Here is a 22,090-nt window from a genome sequence, read left to right as displayed (position 1 = left end):
GGGACCCACTTCCTCCCCAAAGGCACTGCCGCCATCCAGACTAACCTTTTAGCACCATTCCTCTCTGCTACCCCATTCACTTTTCTCTCTCTGCTCAGAAGTACTAATGCACAACCATCTGCCCATTGGTTCAGTTACAGTGCAGGCAGAACTGCCGTTGCAGAGAATTGCTTGCAATGGTGTGTAGCCCTCATTTGTTCCGTGAGTCAGCTGGAATCCACGATGCTTGATTGGGTGGATTATGGAAAGGGACGGCAGATTAGCTGCACTCCTGGCCATGTGCCCTAGGCAAGCAAAACAAACCTCTCATAATTGAATTGCACTCTCCGCCATGCTTTACTGCCAGCTTTGTGCAAACTTGAGTAACGCCTTGCAAACCTTTGTAAATGCCAGGGCCCACACGGCTGCTGCTGCTTCTGTCGCTTTGCCTTAGATGCTGTGCCTTCCCAAAGGAACATTTAGGGACTGGACCAGTAGATGGAAAAGTTGAGGTTTGGCTGTTTGGAGGCAAGGGGAAGGATAAGCGCATCACCCTGAAACCCTGCCCCCTTCCCCTGATTAGTGTCAGTTTCACATGCACCCTTGCCTGTCCCAGGGACAAGGTGGCCCAATTGCAAAAGGAGTCCAGGAGAAATATTTGTCGGGGCCCCACAGATGCAAGGAGCAACCTGGCTTGGGAGCCTGTGGCTGAGCAATGCTGGTGGACAGTTGCCCAGTTAAAGGTAAAGGGACCCCTGACCATTAGGTCCAGTCGTGGCAGACTCTGGGGTTGCGGCACTCATCTCGCTTTACTGGCCGAGGGAGCCGGCGTACAGCTTCCGGGTCATGTGGCCAGCAGGACTAAGCCGCTTCTGGCGAACCAGAGCAGCACACGGAAACGCCGTTTACCTTCCCACCAGTGCAGTACCTATTTATCTACTTGCACTTTGACGTGCTTTTGAACTGCTAGGTTGGCAGGAGCAGGGACTGAGCAACGGGAGCTCACCCAGCTGTGGGGATTCGAACCGCCGACCTTCTGATCGGCAAGCCCTAGGCTCTGTGGTTTAACCCACAGCGCCAGCAGCCCAGAGTGGCTGGGGAAACCCAGCCAGATGGGCGGGGTGGAAATTCTACCCCAGCCACTCTGGGCGGCTCCCAGCAGAATATTATTAATAATAATAAAAAAGCAAGAAAACATCAAACATTAAAAACTTCTCTAAACAGGACTGCCTTCAGATGTCTTCCAAAAGTTGTGTAATTCTTTATCTCCTTGACATCTGAAGGGAGGGCGTTCCACAGGGCGGGCGCCACTACCAAGAAGGCCCTCTGCCTGGTTCCCTGTAACCTCACTTCCCGCAGGAAAGGAACCACCAGAAGGCCCTCGGAACTGGACCTCAGTGTCCAGGCTGAATGATGGGGGTGGAGACGCTCCTTCAGGTATACTGGGCAGAGGCCATTTAGGGTCAGCACCAACACTTTGAATTGTGCTCAGAAACATACTGGGAGCCAAAGTAGGTCTTTCAGGACCGGTGTTATATGGTCTCGGCGGCCGCTCCAAGTCACCAGTCTGCTACTGGGCTCCCTGCTATTTTGAGAAGTATGATTGCAAAGCGATGTATGACCCTCGCACACCAGAGCAACCACTCCCATTACTGTCTTGCTCTGCTCAGTTTTTTTTAAAAATATTTTTTATTAAGTATTTTCTTGTTTTACAGAAGTGTAGTGCCTCGTTTTTTTCTTCTTTTTCTTCCATGTAACACTTTTACAAATCCGTTTCATTTGTTGAGGCATTAGGGGGAGAAGAAAAAAGAAAGAAAAAAGAAAGGGGGGTGGAGAGAGGGAAGATGGATGGGGGTGGGGTCGGGTGGCAGTGTTTCTATTATGTTTAATGTATGTAGAGTTTGGTGTCAGCGTTGCTTGTGTTGTTCACTTGTGTTCCTTTGGTGGTGAGAGAGGTTGGGGTTGGCCTAGGGTGTGATTGTTTGCTTGTGATTGGCTGTGGTGATCTTTGTTTTCGTGTGTGAGTGGGGTGGGAGGGTGTTTTGGATCAGGTTAGCCATATTGATTTGTATGCTGTTGGTGGATTATTGTTGTCGTCTTGTTGGGCTGTGTATGTGATAAAGGGGAGCCATACCGGGGTGAAGGCGTCTTCTTCTGCTTGTCCCTGTGTCAGTTTCAGTTTATTGGTTAATTTTTCTAGTAGGGCTGTTTCCCATACTATTTGGTACCATTGGTCCATGCTTGCTCCTGACAGGTCTCTCCAGTGTCTGGTTATGGTGTTTCTGGCTGCTGAGAGCAGGTGGGTTATGAGTTCTTTGTGGTGTAAATGGGCATTGTTGTCTTGGAAGATGTTTAGTAGGGCCAATTCTGGGGTGATGTCTATTACTTGCTTAGTTGTTTTACATATTTCTTGTATGGCTGTTGTCCAGAATAGTTGAATTTTGGGACACTCCCACCACATGTGGAGGTATGTGCCTGTGGAGGTGCACCCTCTCCAGCATTTTGGTGAGGTTCCTGGGTGTATTAGCGCTAGTTTCCTTGGTGTTAGGTACCACCTGTAGGTGAGTTTCAGTGTGAGTTCTTTTCTTTTCGTTGATATGGATTTAAAGGGGGGTTTAGACCACATTCTGGTCCATTGAGTGGGGTTAATCTCATAGCCTATGTCATTCTCCCATTGTTTTTTGATTGCGTCTAGGGGATTTGCGGGGTTTTGGAGTAGTATTTTGTATATTGCGGATACCGTCCCTTTACCGTTTCCCTTTGTTGTTAGGAGGAGGTTTTCGAAGGTTGTCAGGGGCCTAGTTGCTGCTGATTTTACTGTTGGGTTGTTTAAGAGGGCATGTAGTTGGTGTTGTGTTAACCAGGTCATTTGGGTGTCTTCTAGTTTGTCTTGTATTTCTTGTGTTGACAAGGGTTTGTTATTTTTGTAAAAGTCTATTAGGCGATATAAGCCTTTGGTTCGCCAGGTTTTTATCTGGAGGTTTTGTGCTGCATGGTGGAATAATGGGTGGTACGCCAGGGGGATTAGTGGGGATGGGGTTGGGGATAGTTTGCCTATTTGTGTTTTCCATGCTTTGAGCATGGTCTGTGTGTACCTGTTAAGTGTTGTGGGAATTTTCTTTAGTTTGTTTGGGAGGAGTGGGTATGTTGTGGTGCAGGTGTTTTCAATTGTGTCCCTCTCTAGGTGTACCCATTGTTTTGTCTCATCTTCTAGTATATATGGGATTATATGGCGTATTTGGTTGGCATTGTAATATGCTTCTATGTTGGGGATTCCCCATCTTCCTTCTGAGGTGGGGAGGTGCTTGCTCTGCTCAGTTATACCAGCTTAGCTGGGTGCACCAACTGCAACCACTCCAGGACCAGGAGAGCCTTGTGACCCACACATTGACCACCTCATGATTAGACTTCTCCATTGCACTGTACATAGGGCTGCCCTTGTAGCTAGTGCAAAAGACGGCTGCAAGGGCGCTTCCTGGGACAGCAAGCTCCCCCCAGGCTCAAGATCTTATTTTTGACATGTAAAGTCCTAAACTACCTGGAACCAGGATGTACCTAGCAGACTGCCTTCCCCACCGCAGCCCAAACAGATCTTTCAGGCCTTCTGAGGGAGCCTTGCAGATTGTCACTTGGTGTCATCGCAGAAGCAGGACTTCTTGGTGATGGCACCAACCTTCCGGAATGCTCTCCCTCGGGCAATTTGTAGGGCAGAGAAAGTAACGACCTTTAGACACCTCTAAAAATGTCTCCTCACCGAAGCTTTCCTGGACTCGTGACGTCTTTCATTTTGTACGCTGCTTATTTTTATTTGTCAAGTTTTCTCCCCGCAGCCCACATTCCCACCTAGACTTTTAAGGAATTCTTAAGAAATGCTGTTGTATTTCTATAGCTTTAAGGTAAAGCTATTTTTTTATTATACTAAGCCACATGGAATAAATAAGTGAATAAAGGGTCTACTTAAGAGGTTTTTAAATAGTTACAGACGTGCTTTTAGCTCGACCCTTTCTGTGGCTGGCCATCCCGCTGAGAGCCTCATGGCTGTCCCACACCAGCTGTGCAGGCTGCATTAGACACCCCTCCCTTCCCTGTTGTAGTGGCAGAAAGGCACTCCTTGCTTTCTAGAGGAATCCTAAGTGTAGCACACGGACAGGAGTCAAGATTCTCAGCAAGGACTCAGCTGATGAACATTCAGAAAATGTTTGATGAGGCTGGCAGGGGGCTAGTCTAGTGCTTCCCAGGCCAAAATCAACCCTTTCTTGTGAGCTTCGATGACAACAGAGCCAAAGTACTTGCATTACAGTCCCCTGTGCAGGCAGGCAGGCAGGCAGGCAGGCAAGTACCCCAGATTTTGCACCGACTCGGGGTTTCAAACTGTGCACTGGGGAGCCCCCTGAAGCAAGCAGGAAGGCAGTCTTTCCTCTGACCACTTGTCTCTCCTGTCTCCCTTAGGAGAAGAAAGGCCAGGAGGTTCAGAAAGGCCCAGAAGTGGAGATTGCAAAGCTGGACAAGCTGCTGAATCTGGTGAGGGAACCGGTGGCCAAAACCAGCAAGTGAAGCCTGGCCAGTGTGGCCCCCCTCCCTGCCTCCGCTCTCCTGCGTGCAACTTGGAAGCTCTGCACTCCAGGAACAAGAACCCCTTTGTAAGGGCCCTGGCCCCGCACAGACAGCTGCACCGAAGACCTTTTTGTTCTGGCACAAAAGATGATTTGGTTTTGGTTTTGCATACAGAAAAATAAAAGCCGAGGCTCGACAGCTGTGCAGAGTGAGCATGCAGGACGACTCTCGTCCAGCTGCACATCAGGAGGGAGGGAGAAAGAGGGTGTGTGTGTGTGTGTCTGTGTGTCTGTGTATGCAAAGCTATCTCTCCAGCTGATCACGAGGAAGAGGCCCAGTTCTGCCCTCTGCAGAAGATGCCACTTGCTGGCTTGGAGTGAGAAAATGTCTACCACCAAAAAGATGGTTCTCCAGAGAGACCCTACTGAGAATCCCACAAAAGGGCAAACGGAGATGTGTGATATCTGTCACACAGTTTGGTGCTGTCTAGCTGATCTTTGGGACTTGGGTGGCGCTGTGGGTTAAACCACAGAGCCTAGGACTTGCCGATCAGAAGGTCGGCGGTTCGAATCCCCATGACGGGGTGAGCTCCCGTTGTTCGGTCCCTGCTCCTGCCAACCTAGCAGTTCGAAAGCACGTCAGAGTGCAAGTAGATAAATAGGTACCAGTGAGGCAGGAAGGTAAACAGCATTTCCGTGCGCTGCTCTGGTTTGCCAGAAGCGGCTTAGTCATGCTGGCCACATGACCCAGAAGCTGTACGCCGGCTCCCTCGGGCAATAAAGCGAGATGAGCGCCACAACCCCAGAGTCGGTCACAACTGGACCTAATGGTCAGGGGTCCCTTTACCTTTTAGCTGATCTTTGCAAAATGGCATGTGCCCACCCCTCCACGGCCCACCAAGCCCAATTGGGACCCATAGCACTGGGGCAGAAGGAGTTCTTTTTAACCCTTTGCCCCCCGTGTCAATTATAATCTTCCTCTCCCAGGCCTGCTTTCAACAAGGGAGGAAAGTCGAGACGCTGTCCGAACACCAGCTTCAGCCTGTCCCTTCTGGTACAGACATGATTTCAATAAAACTGGGTGCTTCCAGTCTAACCCTCGCTCCTCCTGTTGTTGTGCATGCCTCCATGCCCACCCCAGGGCAGCGCAAAGGACCTTTGCTCCCCCGCTGCCATGCGCTGACACAGAACTGTCTGGTGCAGTTAAGCTCCTGCGTGATGAAGGGCTGAGGCAGAAAGCCAAGCGGCGCTGTCCTCATGGCCAGGATGAGGAAGCCGGTGGTTGCCTCGCAGCTGCCTCCATCAAACCCACCCAACTCTGGCCTCTCTCCCTCTAAAAGGAGGCTGAGCACTTTTCAGGGGTGCACGGCCCCTTCACCCCTCTCTGGAAGCCCAGCAGGTTCCTTTGGAGACAGGAAATAGAAGCGGAGCACAAGAGGTTTTCTGTCTGCTAGAAACTAGGCAAGTTTTTTTATTATCATTATTCCAGTAAAATCACAGTCAGGAAAGGACGTGTTAAGCCCAGTGGAGAGTCATTAGCATGAGAAGGGAACAAGCAGCTCTTTGCCTCTTAGCAACACAAGGAAGCGGAGAGACCCCCAGAGACCCCCACCATACAAACATAACACACTCCCTGGGAATCCTGCTGCGCCAGGCACAAAACCCCCAATTCCCCCTTCTTTATTGCAACGGCTCTGATTTGGGGTGGCAGACCCACCCCAGTTCTGGCCCGACACGCACTCTGCTTACTTTGCCTGCCTTGCTCCTGCCTCTTGGGGCAAGACTGCTGGGAAATTGCTTCACTTAGAGAAAGTGACTGGGGTGGGACGGGGGAGAAAGGCTGAGACCCCCAGGAGGAGGAGGAGGACAAGGGAGGCGCCCTCACAGACCCCGAGACTCGGCCGTAAAGATGGGCGAACGCAGGAGGGCGTGCAACAGAACACTGTCTGCCTGACCAGATCCCCAAAGTTTCTGGACCACCCAAGCCCTCGTCCTGTGGCCATGGGAGCAGGCAGGTCAGTTCCCAGGAGGCACTTCATCATGATCCATCTATGTTCTCAACCCAGCCCCCTTCCTCCACTTCTACCAGTACTGCCATCTGTGGTACCAGCCTTTAGCCAAACCCTGCACACTTGTCATAAGCCCAACCTGTCTCCCTTGGGGCCTAGATCCCTACTTCCATCACTGAGATGGTGGTGGTGGGGCAAGCTCTGGAGAGTGGGCAGGAAAGAAACTACTTGACCCAGGACCAGACTCTCGCCCAACGGCACCCCAAAGCCTGCAAGCGCCCAGCTGGTTTGTCTGCCCCCTCAGGTTTCGACACCGGCTGCTGGAAAGAGGGAGCCCAGCTCATCCATCGGAGAAGGGGGTGCTCTTCCGCACTGCCCCCCAAACCCACACACTTTGTCTCTGCCCAGCGGCCCGCGGGAGACGGCTTCCAAAAAGGCACTGATCTGTGAACATGGCTCGGTTGCTCCCCTTCCGCCGCTGGGCTGCCTTGAGGCCCCTGAAGAGACGGAGGCGAGACCCCTCCACAAGATGAAAACAGGAATCTCCCTCACGGGGAACCTGAACCATCCGAGGTTTTACTGAAACCTGGCTGGTGGGGCAGAACGTTCCGGAAAATCCCGGGCAAAGCTGCCTTTGTGCCACCACGCCAGCCGCCATCTTGACAGGGCCAGCCTCTGAGTTCGGCGCAGGCAAGTCTCCTGCAAGGCAATCCTGAATAATACGGCGGAACCAAGCCCAGCTTGTTCCTCCATCTGCTGCACCTCAGCTGCGAATGCCACTCAGCCTTCTCTGGGCTCCTGCGAGGGCCTCCTTCCTCCATGGCCCAAAGACACCTGCCCTTATGTCTCGAAGGCAACAGAGCTGCCGTGGCCAGCACCCCGTGTCCCTAAGCCGCCCAGCGAAGAGGCCACGGTTCTCTCAGGACCTTTGGACCGAACTGGGTTCTAGACAGGGGAGGCTGAAATCCCCGTTCCGGGGGCTTTTGCCGGACAGACAGGGTCATGGATGCAGCAGGTACTTCTCCTCATTTCCCCTGTCGTCCGTCTCAGAAGAAGGGCTCTGGTCGGGGCAAGATGGCGTCCGGCAGGCCTTGCAGAGGATCAGGAAGAGGATGAGGATGAGGAAAGCGATGATGCAGTTGAAGACGATAGCGACGACTGCCCCGGTGGAGAGGCCTGCCCCCATCCTGGGTCCCCGGGGTGCGGAGGTGGCAGTCAGGGCACAGCTAAGAGAGGCAGGCCGCGACGCTGCCTACGCGGCCGACAGGCTCTCTCCGAAGATGGGCCTGCGCAGTCGCTTCCGCTTTTCTCCTTCTCCCTCCCTTGAACCATGAAACACTCCTTTCTACCCCAGGGCTGTGCTGCCAGAGGCCCACATGGCTTCGCCCCAGGTGGAAAAGCCGCAGCCCCGCTTTCTAAGCAAGCACCATCAACGTGCCACATGCCGCTCCTCTTTGCGCGACGAGGCTAGGTTCGAATCCGCCAAGGTCATCCTGCGAAACTGCGGCAAGTCGCTCTCCCTGTTGGACGGATTCTGCAGACGCTGCCCCAAACTCCAAAGGTCCTGTTTGATGGTGGTGCTCGAGACGAGGCCCCCGAGGCAGAGAGCAGGGGCCAAAGGAGGTCACGGCTGCTTCTGTGGCCTCACCAATTTTCTGGGGTGAAAGTGCATCCCTACAAGAACAGAAAAGGCCGTGGCATCATTAGGAGATGATAGAGCTTCTTCCACACCAACACCGATCCCAGGAGCAGGCGCAGGTTTTCCCACACCGTGTCAGAGAAGCTGCATTTGACAAAAATCTCACCTCCCAAGTCTCACGTAGAACCCAGAACGGCTTGTGCCCCCATTGCACATTCTCGCCTGCCCCTCTGGGATTTCACACACCTGCCACCTCCCTGCCCCAAACACACATCCTTCAGATGCATGTCTTCCTTGCCTCCCCCCTTGAAACCCCCCCACTCCCTCTAAGCCAGCGGTTCTCAACCTGTGGGTCCCCAGATGATGTTGGACTACAACTCCCATCATCCCTGACCACTGGCCATGCTGGCTAGGAATGATGGGAGTTGTAGTCCAACAACATCTGGGGACCCACAGGTTGAGAAAGGCTGCTCTAAGCAGTCTCCCTCAACCCTCTTTGTCTCCCACCACATTTAAGCCACAGCGCGGCCCTCTACTTTCTCCCGTGGCCCCCAGGAGCCACCCACTTGCACAGAGGCGGCTCTGGGGTCCTGCTGCCCTTTCTCCACAACATCTCCCTTCTCCACGATTCGTACAAGGCCAAAATGTGGGCCATTCGCAGCGTGTTGACTTTCTTGCCTTGGGCAAATCCCTGCGGAACGCCCTCCCATCAGATGTCAAGGAGGTAAAGAACAACACAACTTTCAGAAGACGTCTGAAGGCAGCCCTGTATTGGGAAGTTTTTAATGACTGATGTTATGAAACATGAAACATGAAATTTATTACGGTCAGAGACCAGCTTGAGAAACACAAATGGAACTGCAATCCCAATAGCAAAACTAACATTTAAAACAATATACAACAATGGATTTTAAGTTTAAAAGTGCGATAGGCATATAAACACATAAAAAACCTTTAAGATAGACTACCTTAGAGAAATGTTATGGTTTTATATGTGCTGGAAGCTGCTCAGAGTGGCTGGGGCAATCCAGCCAGATGGGTGGGGTATTATTATTATTATTATTATTATTAATAATAATACCTCATGGTTGAGGAGGAAATGCTTAGAGCCTCTGGGTAGCATTGGATGAATGCCTGAAACCCCAAGAGAGCCCTGAGTTCGAGTCAGGACGGGCATAGGAGCTTCACCCCCTGATTGCTTCCACACTCTTCCCTCCCCCCTGCCCAGTGGCTCCCAGTGGACAAACTGGAACCTCGCCTTTCCTCTTCCCCAAAACACCAGGAATCCATCAAACCTCAAAAATGCCAACTGAATTATGCAATTGAAACACCCATAGGAGTAACTGGGGGGGGGGCTGTCTCCTTGGTGCTGTTGTGGCCTCTTTTCAAGGGGCTGGATGCTGCGTTGCTGCTCACGTCAAGGCCGCCGGGGCCTCAGCTGGCACAGCGAGGCCAGAACTGCCAGATAGCTGAGAACACAGAGCCATCTCCTAGGAAATATCACCCCCGGCTACTCAGAGGAGGCAATTCATTCGCCAGGGACAGCGCAGCCTTTGTTCTCCTTCAGATAGCCAGGGTCAGATTCTGCCAGGCGCTGAACCCCAGCCCTACCTCCCTTCCCAGCCTCCCGCCGGCTGGAAAACTTGCACCCAGGAAACCCTCCAGCCGGGAGCTCCTGGGGTTTAGCAGAATCATTGCACTGGGAAGGAGAGTGGGAAACATAAGCCTCACGGCCGCCAAACAAAACTCTTCTTTCGGCAAAGGCAAGGCACTGAACAGGAACGTCTCTGTTTCAAAGGAACTTGCAAAACAGCTGAGGAATCACGAACTTCCAAGAAGTTACGACCATCTCCATGGAGCTGAGCGTCGTCGGCTAAGCATCCGACAGTGAATTAAAAACAAAAGGTGGCTTCTGAGCAAATGCCCTGAATCCAGTTAGCAGAGCAGAATGTCCCTGCCAGGAGGGCCTTGTTATCTCCCGCTTGGACTACTGCAATGCACTCTACGTGGGGCTACCTTTGAAGGTGACCCAGAAACTGCAACTAATCCAGAATGAGGCAGCTGGACTGGTGACTGGGAGCGGCCGCCAAGACCATATAACACTGGTCCTGAAAGACCTACATTGGCTCCCAGTACGTTTCTGAGCACAGTTCAAAGTTCAAAGCCTTGAAAGCCATAAACGGCATCGGCCCAGTATACCTGAAGGAGTGTCTCCACCCCCATCATTCAGCCCGGACACTGAGGTCCAGCCATCGTTCTGCCCGGACACTGAGGTCCAGCGCCGAGGGCCTTCTGGGGGTTCCCTCATTGCGAGAAGCAAAACTACAGGGAACCAGGCAGAGGGCCTTCTCGGTAGTGGCACCCGCCCTGTGGAACGCCCTCGCACCAGATGTCAAAGAGAAAAATAACTACCAAACTTTTAGAAGACATCTGAAGGCAGCCCTGTTCAGGGAAGTTTTTAATGTGTGACATTTTAGTGTATTTTTGGTTTTTGTTGGAAGCCGCCCAGAGTGGCTGGGGAAACCCAGCCAGATGGGCGGGGTACAAATAATAAATTATTATTATTGCCCTCCAGGGGCTTTGAGACTCCCTGCTCCCACCTGTCAGTGTGGCCAAAGCCCTCGGGGATGATGGGAGTTGTAGTCTAACAACATCCTTGCCAAAATGGGGCAGCCCCAGATGGAGGCAGGCTGCTCACGAGGCTCTTGCTAAGCATTGGGGAGGCATATTAAACATTCCATGGGCACGCTACCCATTTCCCTTTTTGGGAACACTGTGGGGCAATGTCATGGGCTCAGCTCACCCTGGTCCCCACCAGGGACAGAGCACAGGGGGGGCGACTCTCATCTGAGTGCCCCGTAGCCTCAGTCTGCAAGAACTGCACACCAGCCTCAGTTACGCAAGCAGAAGCACGTTTCCAGGCTCGCCGCAAAGAGGAGATCCCTGCTTCGCAAGCACATCTTTGGCAGTCGAATCCCTTCCGAGCGGCTGAGTCTGCTTTTTGGAGCGGCCGACACTTTGCTCCAGCCCCAGGGCTGCCACTGCAACAGAATCTTCCACCTCATTTCGTGTCTCGAGGGATCATTGCAGCGCCGGTGACCTTAAAGGAACCCAGCCACACACACACACCCCAACCCAAATGGAAATCCCTGGGCCTCCCTATCGCATCCTCCTAACCTAGGAAGATGCTGTCTTAAGTGAGCAGTTTGCCTGCCTCTCTTGAAAGGGGGCAGTTTAGAAACCTCCAGAAGAGATGGTTTCGGACCAAACAACTCCCGCAGCAGCCTTGGAGGGCAGTTTCAAGAGGGATGCCAAAGGGAGCAGAAAATCAGAAGCCGGGTGATGAGGGGGCTGGGACAGGGACCCCAAGGATCATCCAGACCAACACTGGAGCAACGCAAGAGTCACACAACAACAACTCTCACAAGGGAACACGACAAAGCTGCGAGCATTTTAGCTTAGGAAAGAGGAAACTAAAGGAGAACATGATGGAGGGGCACAAAATTATGCACACTGGGAGAAAGTGGAAAGAGAAACATTTTTCTCCCTTCTAATACATACAAGAAATAATAATCCAACTTGGATGGCTGCAAAGGGAAATTAGACAAACTTACGGGAGAGGAGGAAAAGACTTCCAGTGGCTACTAACTGTGATGGCTGAGCAATATGTCCAGCCACAGCGACAGTGTGCCTCTGAAATAGCAGTTTCTGGGGGATTTAAGCATTAGAGTAGGACCTCTCTCATGTCCGGCTGCTGGGCTAGATGGGCCTTTGGCCTGATCCAGGGTTTTCCTTACATTTCTATGGCCTTCCTCCTTCCGTCTCCTCCAACAGGAGGAGGTGGGCCAAGTTTGCAAAGCAGAGCAGGGGAATCTGGGCCTGGAGAAACGATTCCGTCACTCTGGAAAACATTCCTCCCTCTCCATTAAAATAAAACTCTCATTCCAGACCCAAACTTAGCCTGACAAACACACCCGCCACCAGCTCGCTGAAGCCAGAGGCCCTGCACTAGTTAGAAAGTTTCCAGGGAAGATTTGGGCAGTTTCTGGATTTCATTACCCGAGCCCAGCCAGGTGCTTGCAACAGAGCAGGCAAGGTTGGAGGAGCAGGCTGGCCAAGATCCCCAGTCTTCTCGCCTCCATCCCATAATCCCCCTGGAGCCAGGGGCAGCAAGTGAGGCTCTTTACCGCAAGAGACCATTGTTGCTGTCCAAAGGGTACAAGCAGTTCCTGTGGTCCAAGGGAACAGACCTCGGGACTAGGGAAAGCTGTTTCCGAAGTCCAGCTCTGGAGCAAAACTCACTGTGTGGTCTCGGACGCCAGAACCTCTCAACCTCAATCCAGAAACAAGAATTAGTAGGACCAAGACCCTCCCTAGTCTTTGTCCCAAACCTCCACAAAGACAATCCCAGAAAAAACAGCTGTAGCTTGTTAGGCTTTGAAACCGAAGCGTGAAAATTGTTTTTTGAAGCCTGCGCATGTGGAAGTTGAATGTGAAAATGTTTTGTGAACATTGTTGTTGTTTCGGTCTTACTTGCACGGTTGTGGGTGGAGATGCTTGCTCAGGAGGTCTGTTTTGGCGCCCGAAACAATGGAAGGCTGGAAAATCCCCTGGAGCCGTTGCAAAACGATAGTAAGGAAAAGAGCCTGGCTGAAGTCCTTCTGCCCAAAAGTGCAGCAACAACACTAGCAGGCAGTGTCTTAACCAGGCAGGAAACTCCCCAAGTGCCCTGTGTTGAAAAGCAGAGCCGCAACACGCTCCCCAACATTAGTCTGTTCCTGTGCAGGTGCCGAGACCAGAGACGGGGGTTTTCCCAGGAAATTCTGAATTGGATAATTCCCAGGCGGGGAGCCTATGCAAATGAGGGTTATTTGCATCACCCTAGAGATACACACATATCTAATTTTAGCACTTGATTTTGCTTGTATTTAGAAGATCTAGCCCATTTTTTGTACACTATGCTTGGCTTTGGTTACTCATGGCTGAGGAATACGGGGCAAGGACCTGCCTTGAACAACACCCAGAATTATTCTCGGTATTTGCAATCCTGGAGCCCCAGCCAGCCATTCCTACAGCAATTTCTGTTCCTCACTGCTGTTGCAAAACTTTGGCGTGCAAAACGCCTTGGAAATTTGGGTAATGTTTTGTGAGCTTTGTGAGGTCGATCACAACAACACCTGCTTTTACAGATATGACTGCCTTATAGAGAATTAAATCTGTTGACCCATCTATATCCCAAACTTCTACAACTTTCCAGGACTTCCCGCAAGAGATTGAATGGGGGCCTCACACCTGCGTGACACAAACCCAGACTTCCATGATTCTACCTTCTGCAGGTGAGGGGGACCCTTTGGCCCCCCCGATGCTGAGGTACTACAAATCCCACACTTGCTAGGGCTGATGGGAGTTGTAGTCCGAAACAAGAGTACCAGGCTGGGGAAACTGGGTATTTTCTGATGGACAGCTGCTTCCCAAATGCTCAGTCCAAGGTAGGAAGTGCAAAGGGAGCCAGGTTGGCCCATAAGAAGAAAGCAAAAAACCACTAATTTCTACAGTTCAGCTGGCCTAATAAAAAGATGACTTGGTCATAGATCAGGCTTCCTCAACCTCAGCCCTCCAGATGTTTTTGGCCTACAACTCCCATGATCTCTAGCTAGCAGGACCAGTGGTCAGGGATGATGGGAATTGTAGTCTCAAAACGTCTGGAGGGCCGAAGTTGAGGAAGGCTGCCATAGATTTTGTAGAGGTTTAATGGGACGTGCCAGAAACTGAACTCAGGACCTTTTACATGCTAAGCAAGGACCAGCACATCCCTCCCTGTCTGTCAATTTCAAGTGGAATATTGCCGCCGCCGTGCAAGACCTCTCTTTGGAAGGTGTCGGGCGCCATCATAGCTCACTGGCAGTGCCCCAGACTTGCTCTGCCCAGCCAAATCCCTAGGATCCTCAGGTTCTGTCGCGCATTTGCTCCCAAAGGATCGGGCCCACGGACAGACCTCTTCCTCCTGGGACCACTGCCAGGTGAGCTGATGGAGCAGGTGGGCACTTTTCCTGACTTGGGATTCCTAGGCGGATTCCTTCATTCCTGAAGCCCCCCCCCCCACAGTCCAGAAGAAGAAGTTCTGAATTCACCTGTGCAGAGCCAGGTGAAAATTGGCAGGTAAGGATCCCGGGAGGGCCGGCTCCCTTTCCTCCCTTCCAGGAGCAAAGTCAAAAGGGCCAGAGCTTTGCACCCCCCAGCTCAAAGTGGCCTCAGCCAAAAACTGCATCACGGATGGAGGGCCGTTTAGTGGGGGAAGCAGGGAAGCTTCGTGGAGATGGGGTCCATAAGGGGCCGCGTTCACACGATACCTTGGCAGCACCTTCCCGCCTCGGAGAATTCTGGGCACGCCCGTCGGTCCGGAGCGCCTGGGAAGCGGGGCAATGACGCGCGTCCAAAGTGCCGTGTGAACGCACTTCGAGGCGCGGTGCTGGCTCCGGGCAGAAGCGCAACCTCCAGGTCCAGGAGGGGCAGTCGACCCGCGATGGCAAAAGAAGACGGGGGGAAAGGCGGATCCGCGAGCTGCCTCTGGCCCCGATCCCTCGCATGAGGGCGACGCCGCTTTCCCCGACTCGGAACCGCCGCCCTCCCTCTCCGGGCGCTCTGCACGAGCTCAGAGGCGCTCTCGCCGCCTCCATTCACCCCCAGGCACTCACCGGGCAGAGAGCGGTTCCCCGCGGATGCGACGCGGCTGGCGGAGCTCGTTGGCCGGCCGGCCCTCCTTCCTTCCTTCCCTCCGTCCGTCCGCGGACTCCGGCCCCCGCCTGCCTCGCGCTCTCCTCCGCGGGCCGGGAGGGCTGCAGGACGCCCCGCCTCCGCCCCGCCATTGGCTGCGCTCACGCTGGCGGGGAGCCCATTGGCCCTCCCAGGCCGCGCCCCCTCGGCCTCGCCGCACGTGAGCAGCAGCAGCAGCTGGGCGCGGGGAGGCGGAGTCCGCGCGGCGGGACGGGATCGCGGGACGGAGGCGAACCACAGGAGGGTTCCCGCGGCGGCGTTTGGAGGAGGAAAGGGCGGAGAAGCGGGGCTCCAAGTCGCCGCTCCCCGAACTGAAAACACGGGCGCCCTTGAGCATGTGCAGAGTGGCTTCTTTGTTTTTTTATCGGAAAATAAAGGGAAGGGAAGGGGGAGAGATGCTCGAAACCGTGATATAATACGATATGTAGATATAGATATAGATATATAAGTAATATGGTTATTGTTGATATACAACCTCAGATATGCAGATGACACAACCTTGATGGCAGAAAGTGAGGAGGAATTAAAGAACCTGTTAATGAGGGTGAAAGAGGAGAGCGCAAAATATGGTCTGAAGCTCAACATCAAAAAAACGAAGATCGTGGCCACTGGTCCCATCACCTCCTGGCAAACAGAAGGGGAAGAAATGGAGGCAGGGAGAGATTTTACTTTCTTGGGCTCCATGATCACTGCAGATGGTGACAGCAGCCACAAAATTAAAAGACACCTGCTCCTTGGGAGAAAGGCGATGGCAAACCTAGACAGCATCTGAAAAAGTGGAGACATCACCTTGCCGACAAAGGTCCATATAGTAAAAGCTATGGTTTTCCCAGTAGTGATGTATGGAAGTGAGAGCTGGACCATAAAGAAGGCTGATCGCCGAAGAATGGATGCTTTTGAATTCTGGTGCTGGAGGAGACTCTTGAGAGTCCCATGGACTGCAAGAAGATCCAACCTCTCCATTCTGAAGGAAATCAGCCCTGAGTGCTCACTGGAAGGACAGATCCTGAAGCTGAGGCTCCAATACATGAGAAGAGAAGACTCGCTGGAAAAGACCCTGATGTTGGGAAAGATGGAGGGCCCAAGGAGAAGGGGATGACAGAGGACGAAATGGTTGGACAGTGTTCTCGGAGCTACCAGCATGAGTTTGACCAAACTGCGGGAGGCAGTGGAAGACAGGAGTGCCTGGTGTGCTCTGGTCCAGGGGGTCACGAAGAGTCGGACATGACTAAATGACTAAACAACAACATTATGGTTATTCCAACAAGTGGCTTCTTCTCTCCACAGTACGATCAAAGTGAGACGGCTGCAGGTGTTTGGGAGGGGGGCAGGGGGAGGTTTTATTTATTTTATTTGATATAAAGGATTTGGATGCCATTTCAGTACAATTGCATATAAGCAGTCAAGAAGGATGCAATGAAGGGAGGGGAATCAGTTAAAGCTGCATAATCGAACTGCTGGCTAAAATTCTTGCTGGAATGAAGAATATATAATAATGATAATATTTATACCCCACCCATCTGGCTGGGCTTTCCCAGCCACTCTGGGCAGCTTCCAGCACGTATAAAAACATAATAAAACGTCAAACATTAAACACTTCCCTATACGGAGCTGCCTTCAGATGTCTTATAAAAGTTGTGTACAGTAGTGGGTCGTGGAAACTGCCATTCTGGAAACTCAAGGCTAGGAAAGGGGCTGTAGCTCAGTCTGTCCCAGGGGCATCTCTAGATATGGCTGGGAGGGACCCCTGTCCGAAAGCTTGGAGAGCCACTGCCAGTCCGTGTAGTAGATGATTCTGAACTAGATGGACCCACAGTTCCATTTTGCATAGTTAACCTATGGAACTCGCTGCCACAGGAGGCAGTGATGGCTGTCAACCTGGATGGCCTTAAAAGAGGATTGGCTAAATTCATACAAGAGAGGGCTACCAGTGTTTAGGTAAAGGGTAAAGGGACCTCTGACCATTAGGTCCAGCCAAGACCGACACTGGGGTTGTGACGCTCATCTCACTTTACTGGCCTAGGGAGCCGGCGTACAGCTTCCGGGTCATGTGGCCAGCATGACTCAGCCGCTTCTGGCGAACCAGAGCAGTGCACGGAAACGCTGTTTACCTTCCCGCCAGAGTGGTACCTATTTATCTACTTGCACTTTGACGTGCTTTCGAACTGCTACGTTGGCAGGAGCAGGGACTGAGCAGCAGGAGCTCACCCCGTCATGGGGATTCGAACTGCCAACCTTCTGATCGGCAAGTCCCTGGCTCTGTGGTTTAACCCACAGCGCCACCCGCATCCTTTACCAATGTTTACTACAGGCCTAAACGGCCTCGGCCCAGTGTACCTGAAGGAGCATCTCCACCCCCATTGTTCTGCCCGGACACTGAGATCCAGCACCAAGGGCCTTCTGGCGGTTCCCTCACTGCAAGAAGCCAAGTTACAGGGAACCAGGCAGAGGGCCTTCTCGGTGGTGGCACCCACCCTATGGAACGCCTTCCCACCAGATGTCAAAGAGAACAACTCCCAGACTTTTAGAAGACATCTGAAGGCAGCCCTGTTTAGGGAAGCTTTTAATGTTTGATGCATTACTGTATTTTAACATTTTTTGGAAGCCGCCCAGAGTGGCTGGGGAAACCCAGCCAGATGGGCAGGGTATAAATAAATTATTATTATTATTATTATTATTATTATTATTATTATTATTAACCAGGAGGGCTCTGCTCTGCCTCCACAGCTGGAGCCAGCCATGCTTCTGAATCCCAGTTCCTAGAAACCATAGGAAGGGAGAGGGCTCTTGTGCCCAGATCCTGCTTGCGGGTTTCCAGTTGGGGCAGCTGGTTGGCCCATGTGAGAGCAGGATGCCAAACTAGAACCAGAATGGAGTAGTGGTTACGAGTGACAGACTAGGACCTGGAAGACCAGAGTTCAAATCCTGCACTTGAGCTCAGTGAGTCAACTTGTCACTGCCTCTTCGCCTAACCTACCTCACAGGGATGTTGTGGGGGAATCAAATGAGGAGAGGGAGAACCATGTACGCCACCTTTGAGCTCCTTGGGTGTGGGAAGTGAGATTTAAATGCAGTAAATCAGACATGTCCAACTTCCAAGAGACTGCGATCTACTATTAAAAAACTGGCAGTGATCTACCCATTGGTAGCTCTGGTCAGACCTCACCTGGAGTACTGTGTCCAGTTCTGGGCACCACAGTTCAAGAAGGACACTGACAAACTGGAACGTGTCCAGAGGAGGGCAACCAAAATGGTCAAAGGCCTGGAAACGATGCCTTATGAGGAACGGCTAAGGGAGCTGGGCATGTTTAGCCTGGAGAAGAGGAGGTGAAGGGGTGATATGATAGCCATGTTCAAATATATAAAAGGATGTCACATCGAGGAGGGAGAAAGGTTGTTTTCTGCTGCTCCAGAGAAGCGGACACGGAGCAATGGATCCAAACTACAAGAAAGAAGATTCCACCTAAACATTAGGAAGAACTTCCTGACAGTAAGAGCTGTTCGACAGTGGAATTTGCTGCCAAGGAGTGTGGTGGAGTCTCCTTCTTTGGAGGTCTTTAAGCAGAGGCTTGACAACCATATGTCAGGAGTGCTCTGATGGTGTTTCCTGCTTGGCAGGGGGTTGGACTCGATGGCCCTTGTGGTCTCTTCCAACTCTATGATTCTATGATTCTATGATTGGATTTTTAGGTAGCAAAAGTTGTTGAGCTTTATTATTTGGGGGGCGATTGACCACGATCTACCACGGACCCCCCACGATCGACCAGTAGATCGCGATCGACCTGTTGGACTTCCCTGCAGTAAATGAATGATATAGATGAGCTCTTCTTATGGTCTTAAGATGTGGCTGTATTTTTATGGCTTCTTGTCACCTTTTCTGTGGATGGACTGGTTGGGCGAGGGATGCTGTCCTTGTCTGTGCAGGACTCCGACTGGGTGGGGGCACATGGAAAGTTGGGCCAGAGGAAGGAGTAGAGGTTGTCTAAGGACAGCCCTGTGTGTGCGTCAACATCCAGAGAAAGTTAGAGGAGTTGGGGAAGGAGAGGTTCAGGTCTCTGCCTCCAAGAGATGCCAGGAGCTTGCTTTTTCTTTCTAATTTAGGATAAACGACAAATTTGCACATGTGATTGATGGGGCCAATAATATGGGAAGCAGCCATTTTAATTGAAACAGCAGTACCAAGAAATGGGTAAAAAACATAAACAACAGGAGAGGCAGGTTTGATCCCACGGACTAGAACGCACAGAGGAAACGAGACAGAACCGTCATCTTGTGCTGATTGCCATCTTCAGAGAAACGTGTGTCGCTTTTAAGATTTTTTTTATTTATTTCAAAGCTTTCTGTGCTGCTTTTTTGGCAAGGCTTCTGCAAGCGAACAAACCATATCACAATGAAACCTCTAGAACGCTTAAAATACCCAGTTACATCCATATATATAAAACCAGCGTGAGATAAAATAACCCATTTATCACCACAACAGGAGACTTGGGCTGAGAGTCTCGATTTAGAAGCCCAATAAAAAGCCATCGGTGGAAATGGCAAAGTATTGGCAATGTATTGGCCAGAGCGGAAGCCTCTGCAGCCAGTGAGGCTTAAATCATGTGGCTTTTTCGTATTTCTTGCATGTGTTTGCAATTTTGAACCCCACATTGTTTCGATTCTTCTGTTGGCCGGAATGAACATTCAGCTTTAATAGATTTGACTTCTACACTCTGTCCTGCATTAGCTAATTTGTAGAATCTTAAACTTGATGGGGACCCCAGAGGCCATCTAGTCCAGCCCCCGCAATGCAGGAATAACAGCTAAAGAATCTCCAGCAGATGGCCACCCAACCTCTGTTTAAAACCTGCAATGGTGGAGAGACCAACAGCTTCCACTGTTGAATGGTTCCTGCCCTCAGAAAGTGATTCCTAAAGTTTAATCAGAATCCAGCGTTTGAAAAACCCAGCTGCTGCATCAGAACAGGCCAATAATATCTGCAGTGCTTTTTTTCTAAAAAAAATAGTTTAGGGGTACTCTCATTTTCCTACTCATTTTTACATACTGCCCCTCAATGGGGCCAAACTTAGATTCACAATATGTTTAGGGGTATGTGTCCCCCTGCGTCCCACCCCCAGGAAAAAAAGCACAAAATACCTGTGTCCATTAGAATGCAGATTGCGCCTGACCATTGGCTCGCAGAGCCAGAGGGGTTGCCCACCGCCCATGATTTCTCCTACTGACCCCTTTAAGGGACGCGGGTGGCGCTGTGCTCTAAACCACAGAGCCTAGGGCTTGCCGATCAGAAGGTCAGGGGTTCGAATCCCTGTGACGGGGTGAGCTCCCGTTGTTCAGTCCCTGCTCCTGCCAACCTAGCAGTTCGAAAGCACGTCAAAGTGCAAGTAGATAAATAGGTATCGCTCCGGCGGAAAGGTAAATGGTGTTTCCGTGCGCTGCGAAGCTGTACGCCGGCTCCCTCGGCCAATAAAGCGAGATGAGTGCTGCAACCCCAGAGTCGTTCTCAACTGGACCTAAGGTCAGGGGTCCCTTTACCTTTACCTTTTACTGAAACCCTTTGTGGATCGCTGTGGAACCCAGGAGGGGAGAACTTTGCAAAGCTCTCTATAATACTGGACATTGTGTCACTTCTGCCATCTTCTGGGTGGAACCAAAACTGCATGACGGACAGGGCTGGCAGCATTTCTGTTCGGTGGACTGTCACTAATTTGGACAGCATTGGCAAAAAGAGATTGACTTGTGTTGGCAGGGCTCTGGGAACATGGCAGTTCTGAAACAATGCCAGGTCCTTTGTACTTGCGACTAACCTGCCTCCGGCTGACTCCGTTATGCCAGCTGCAAAATTCGGCATTTGCGTATTGATCTATTTTGTTTCAAATTTTGCAGGGATGCTGTAGCCATGGATTTCCTGCATCAGCAGGAGGCTGAATCTGGCGAGGTTCCTTCCATCTCCACGATTCTGTTGTTTCCTTGTCCTTAAATGCTGCCCTGTTTCAGAAGCTAAAAATAGCGGCAGCTGCTCCAGGGCTTGCTTTCCTCTTCCCTCCTCATTCCTTTTTTCTTTTGTGCCATGTACTAAAAATTGTACTAATAAAACTGGTGTGTACTAAATTGTGTTACCACACACTAATTGTACCATATCGTGTAGGAAGCTCTTTTAACACTGGGGGCTGCAGAAGTGGAATCGGGATCCAGTGGGGAGTTCTCTGGCTGATCTGCTGTAGGATTTCTGACCTCAAAATTGTTTTAACAATGGCAAGGGCAAAGCAACATTCCCGAGTGAATCGGGCGGCTGAAATGAAGAGAGATGAAATGAACCGTATTAGGATGTTTGTGTGGGAGAAATGCAAACTCAGTTCAGTTCTGGTACTGAATATAAACCCCCAGGCTAAGAATGTGCTCTGAGGTGCCCTGGCCTTCAGTTCTGACTGTAGGGCTTTTGCCGCTGGATCTCTCTGGTAGATCTTGGGTTCGCGTAAAAGAAACACACATAAAAAGACAGCATATTCCAGCTGTCTAGCCTGACAATCCCATAAAACCAGTTCTTGTGTTCTGCAACACTCCTGCCCTGCCTTCCCACGGTGGTCCTTTTGTGAGCTGTTCGCCTGTCCAGTCTGCAGGATCCTTCCCTCCAGGGCCTTCCCATTGCACCAAATTCCAGCAGCTTTTTTTTGCATTTTGAGCTCAAGTGAACTTCAAGGAAGCAAAGAATACTCATAATTGTTCAGTGGGAGCGTTCAGAGAGGCCTTGATCTCCCCTTAAAAGATTTTGATAACAGAGCAGGGAGATTGTTATCATGAAACGGCACGCCACGCTTTCATCTTTATTCATCAAGGGGCCTTTGAAAATGGGGCGGGACAGGGAGTTAGATTAATAAAGCCGCTAAATGTGGGTGGGAACTTGAAAAGGCTGCCCACGGAGCCCGTCCCAACCTGCCACTCTCAAAGTATTTCTCAGTACAACTCTCACCAGCCCCGGGCAGCACGTCCCAGCCTAAGAGTCTTGAACTTTAAGGCTTTTTCAAATGGGATGAATTTCCAACAGACGGCATAGCTCACTAGGAAAAGCTCAACACTCCTGTTGTGCAGGGATTTCATTTTTCAGAACTCTTGGGTGGGGTAATTATTCCTCCTGTAGA

At 51.4% G+C, this 22,090-nt stretch overlaps 1 protein-coding gene across 1 annotated transcript in view; it reads left to right on the top strand.

Annotated features, from left to right (window-relative positions):
- The window catches only part of DNAI1 (dynein axonemal intermediate chain 1), a 173,185-nt gene extending 168,456 nt beyond the window's left edge, over window positions 1–4,729 (top strand). The window contains exon 20 of the mRNA XM_053409184.1: window positions 4,429–4,729. Coding sequence (XP_053265159.1) covers window positions 4,429–4,533 — 105 coding nt within the window. The 3' untranslated portion in view covers window positions 4,534–4,729. The remainder of the gene's footprint in view (window positions 1–4,428) is intronic.
- The last annotated feature ends 17,361 nt before the right edge of the window (window positions 4,730–22,090 follow it).

Source organism: Podarcis raffonei, chromosome 11, assembly GCF_027172205.1.
Source record: "Podarcis raffonei isolate rPodRaf1 chromosome 11, rPodRaf1.pri, whole genome shotgun sequence".
NCBI lineage: Eukaryota > Metazoa > Chordata > Lepidosauria > Squamata > Lacertidae > Podarcis > Podarcis raffonei.
Note: the sequence above shows the minus strand (reverse complement) of the source record. Positions and strands in the feature narration are given on the sequence as shown.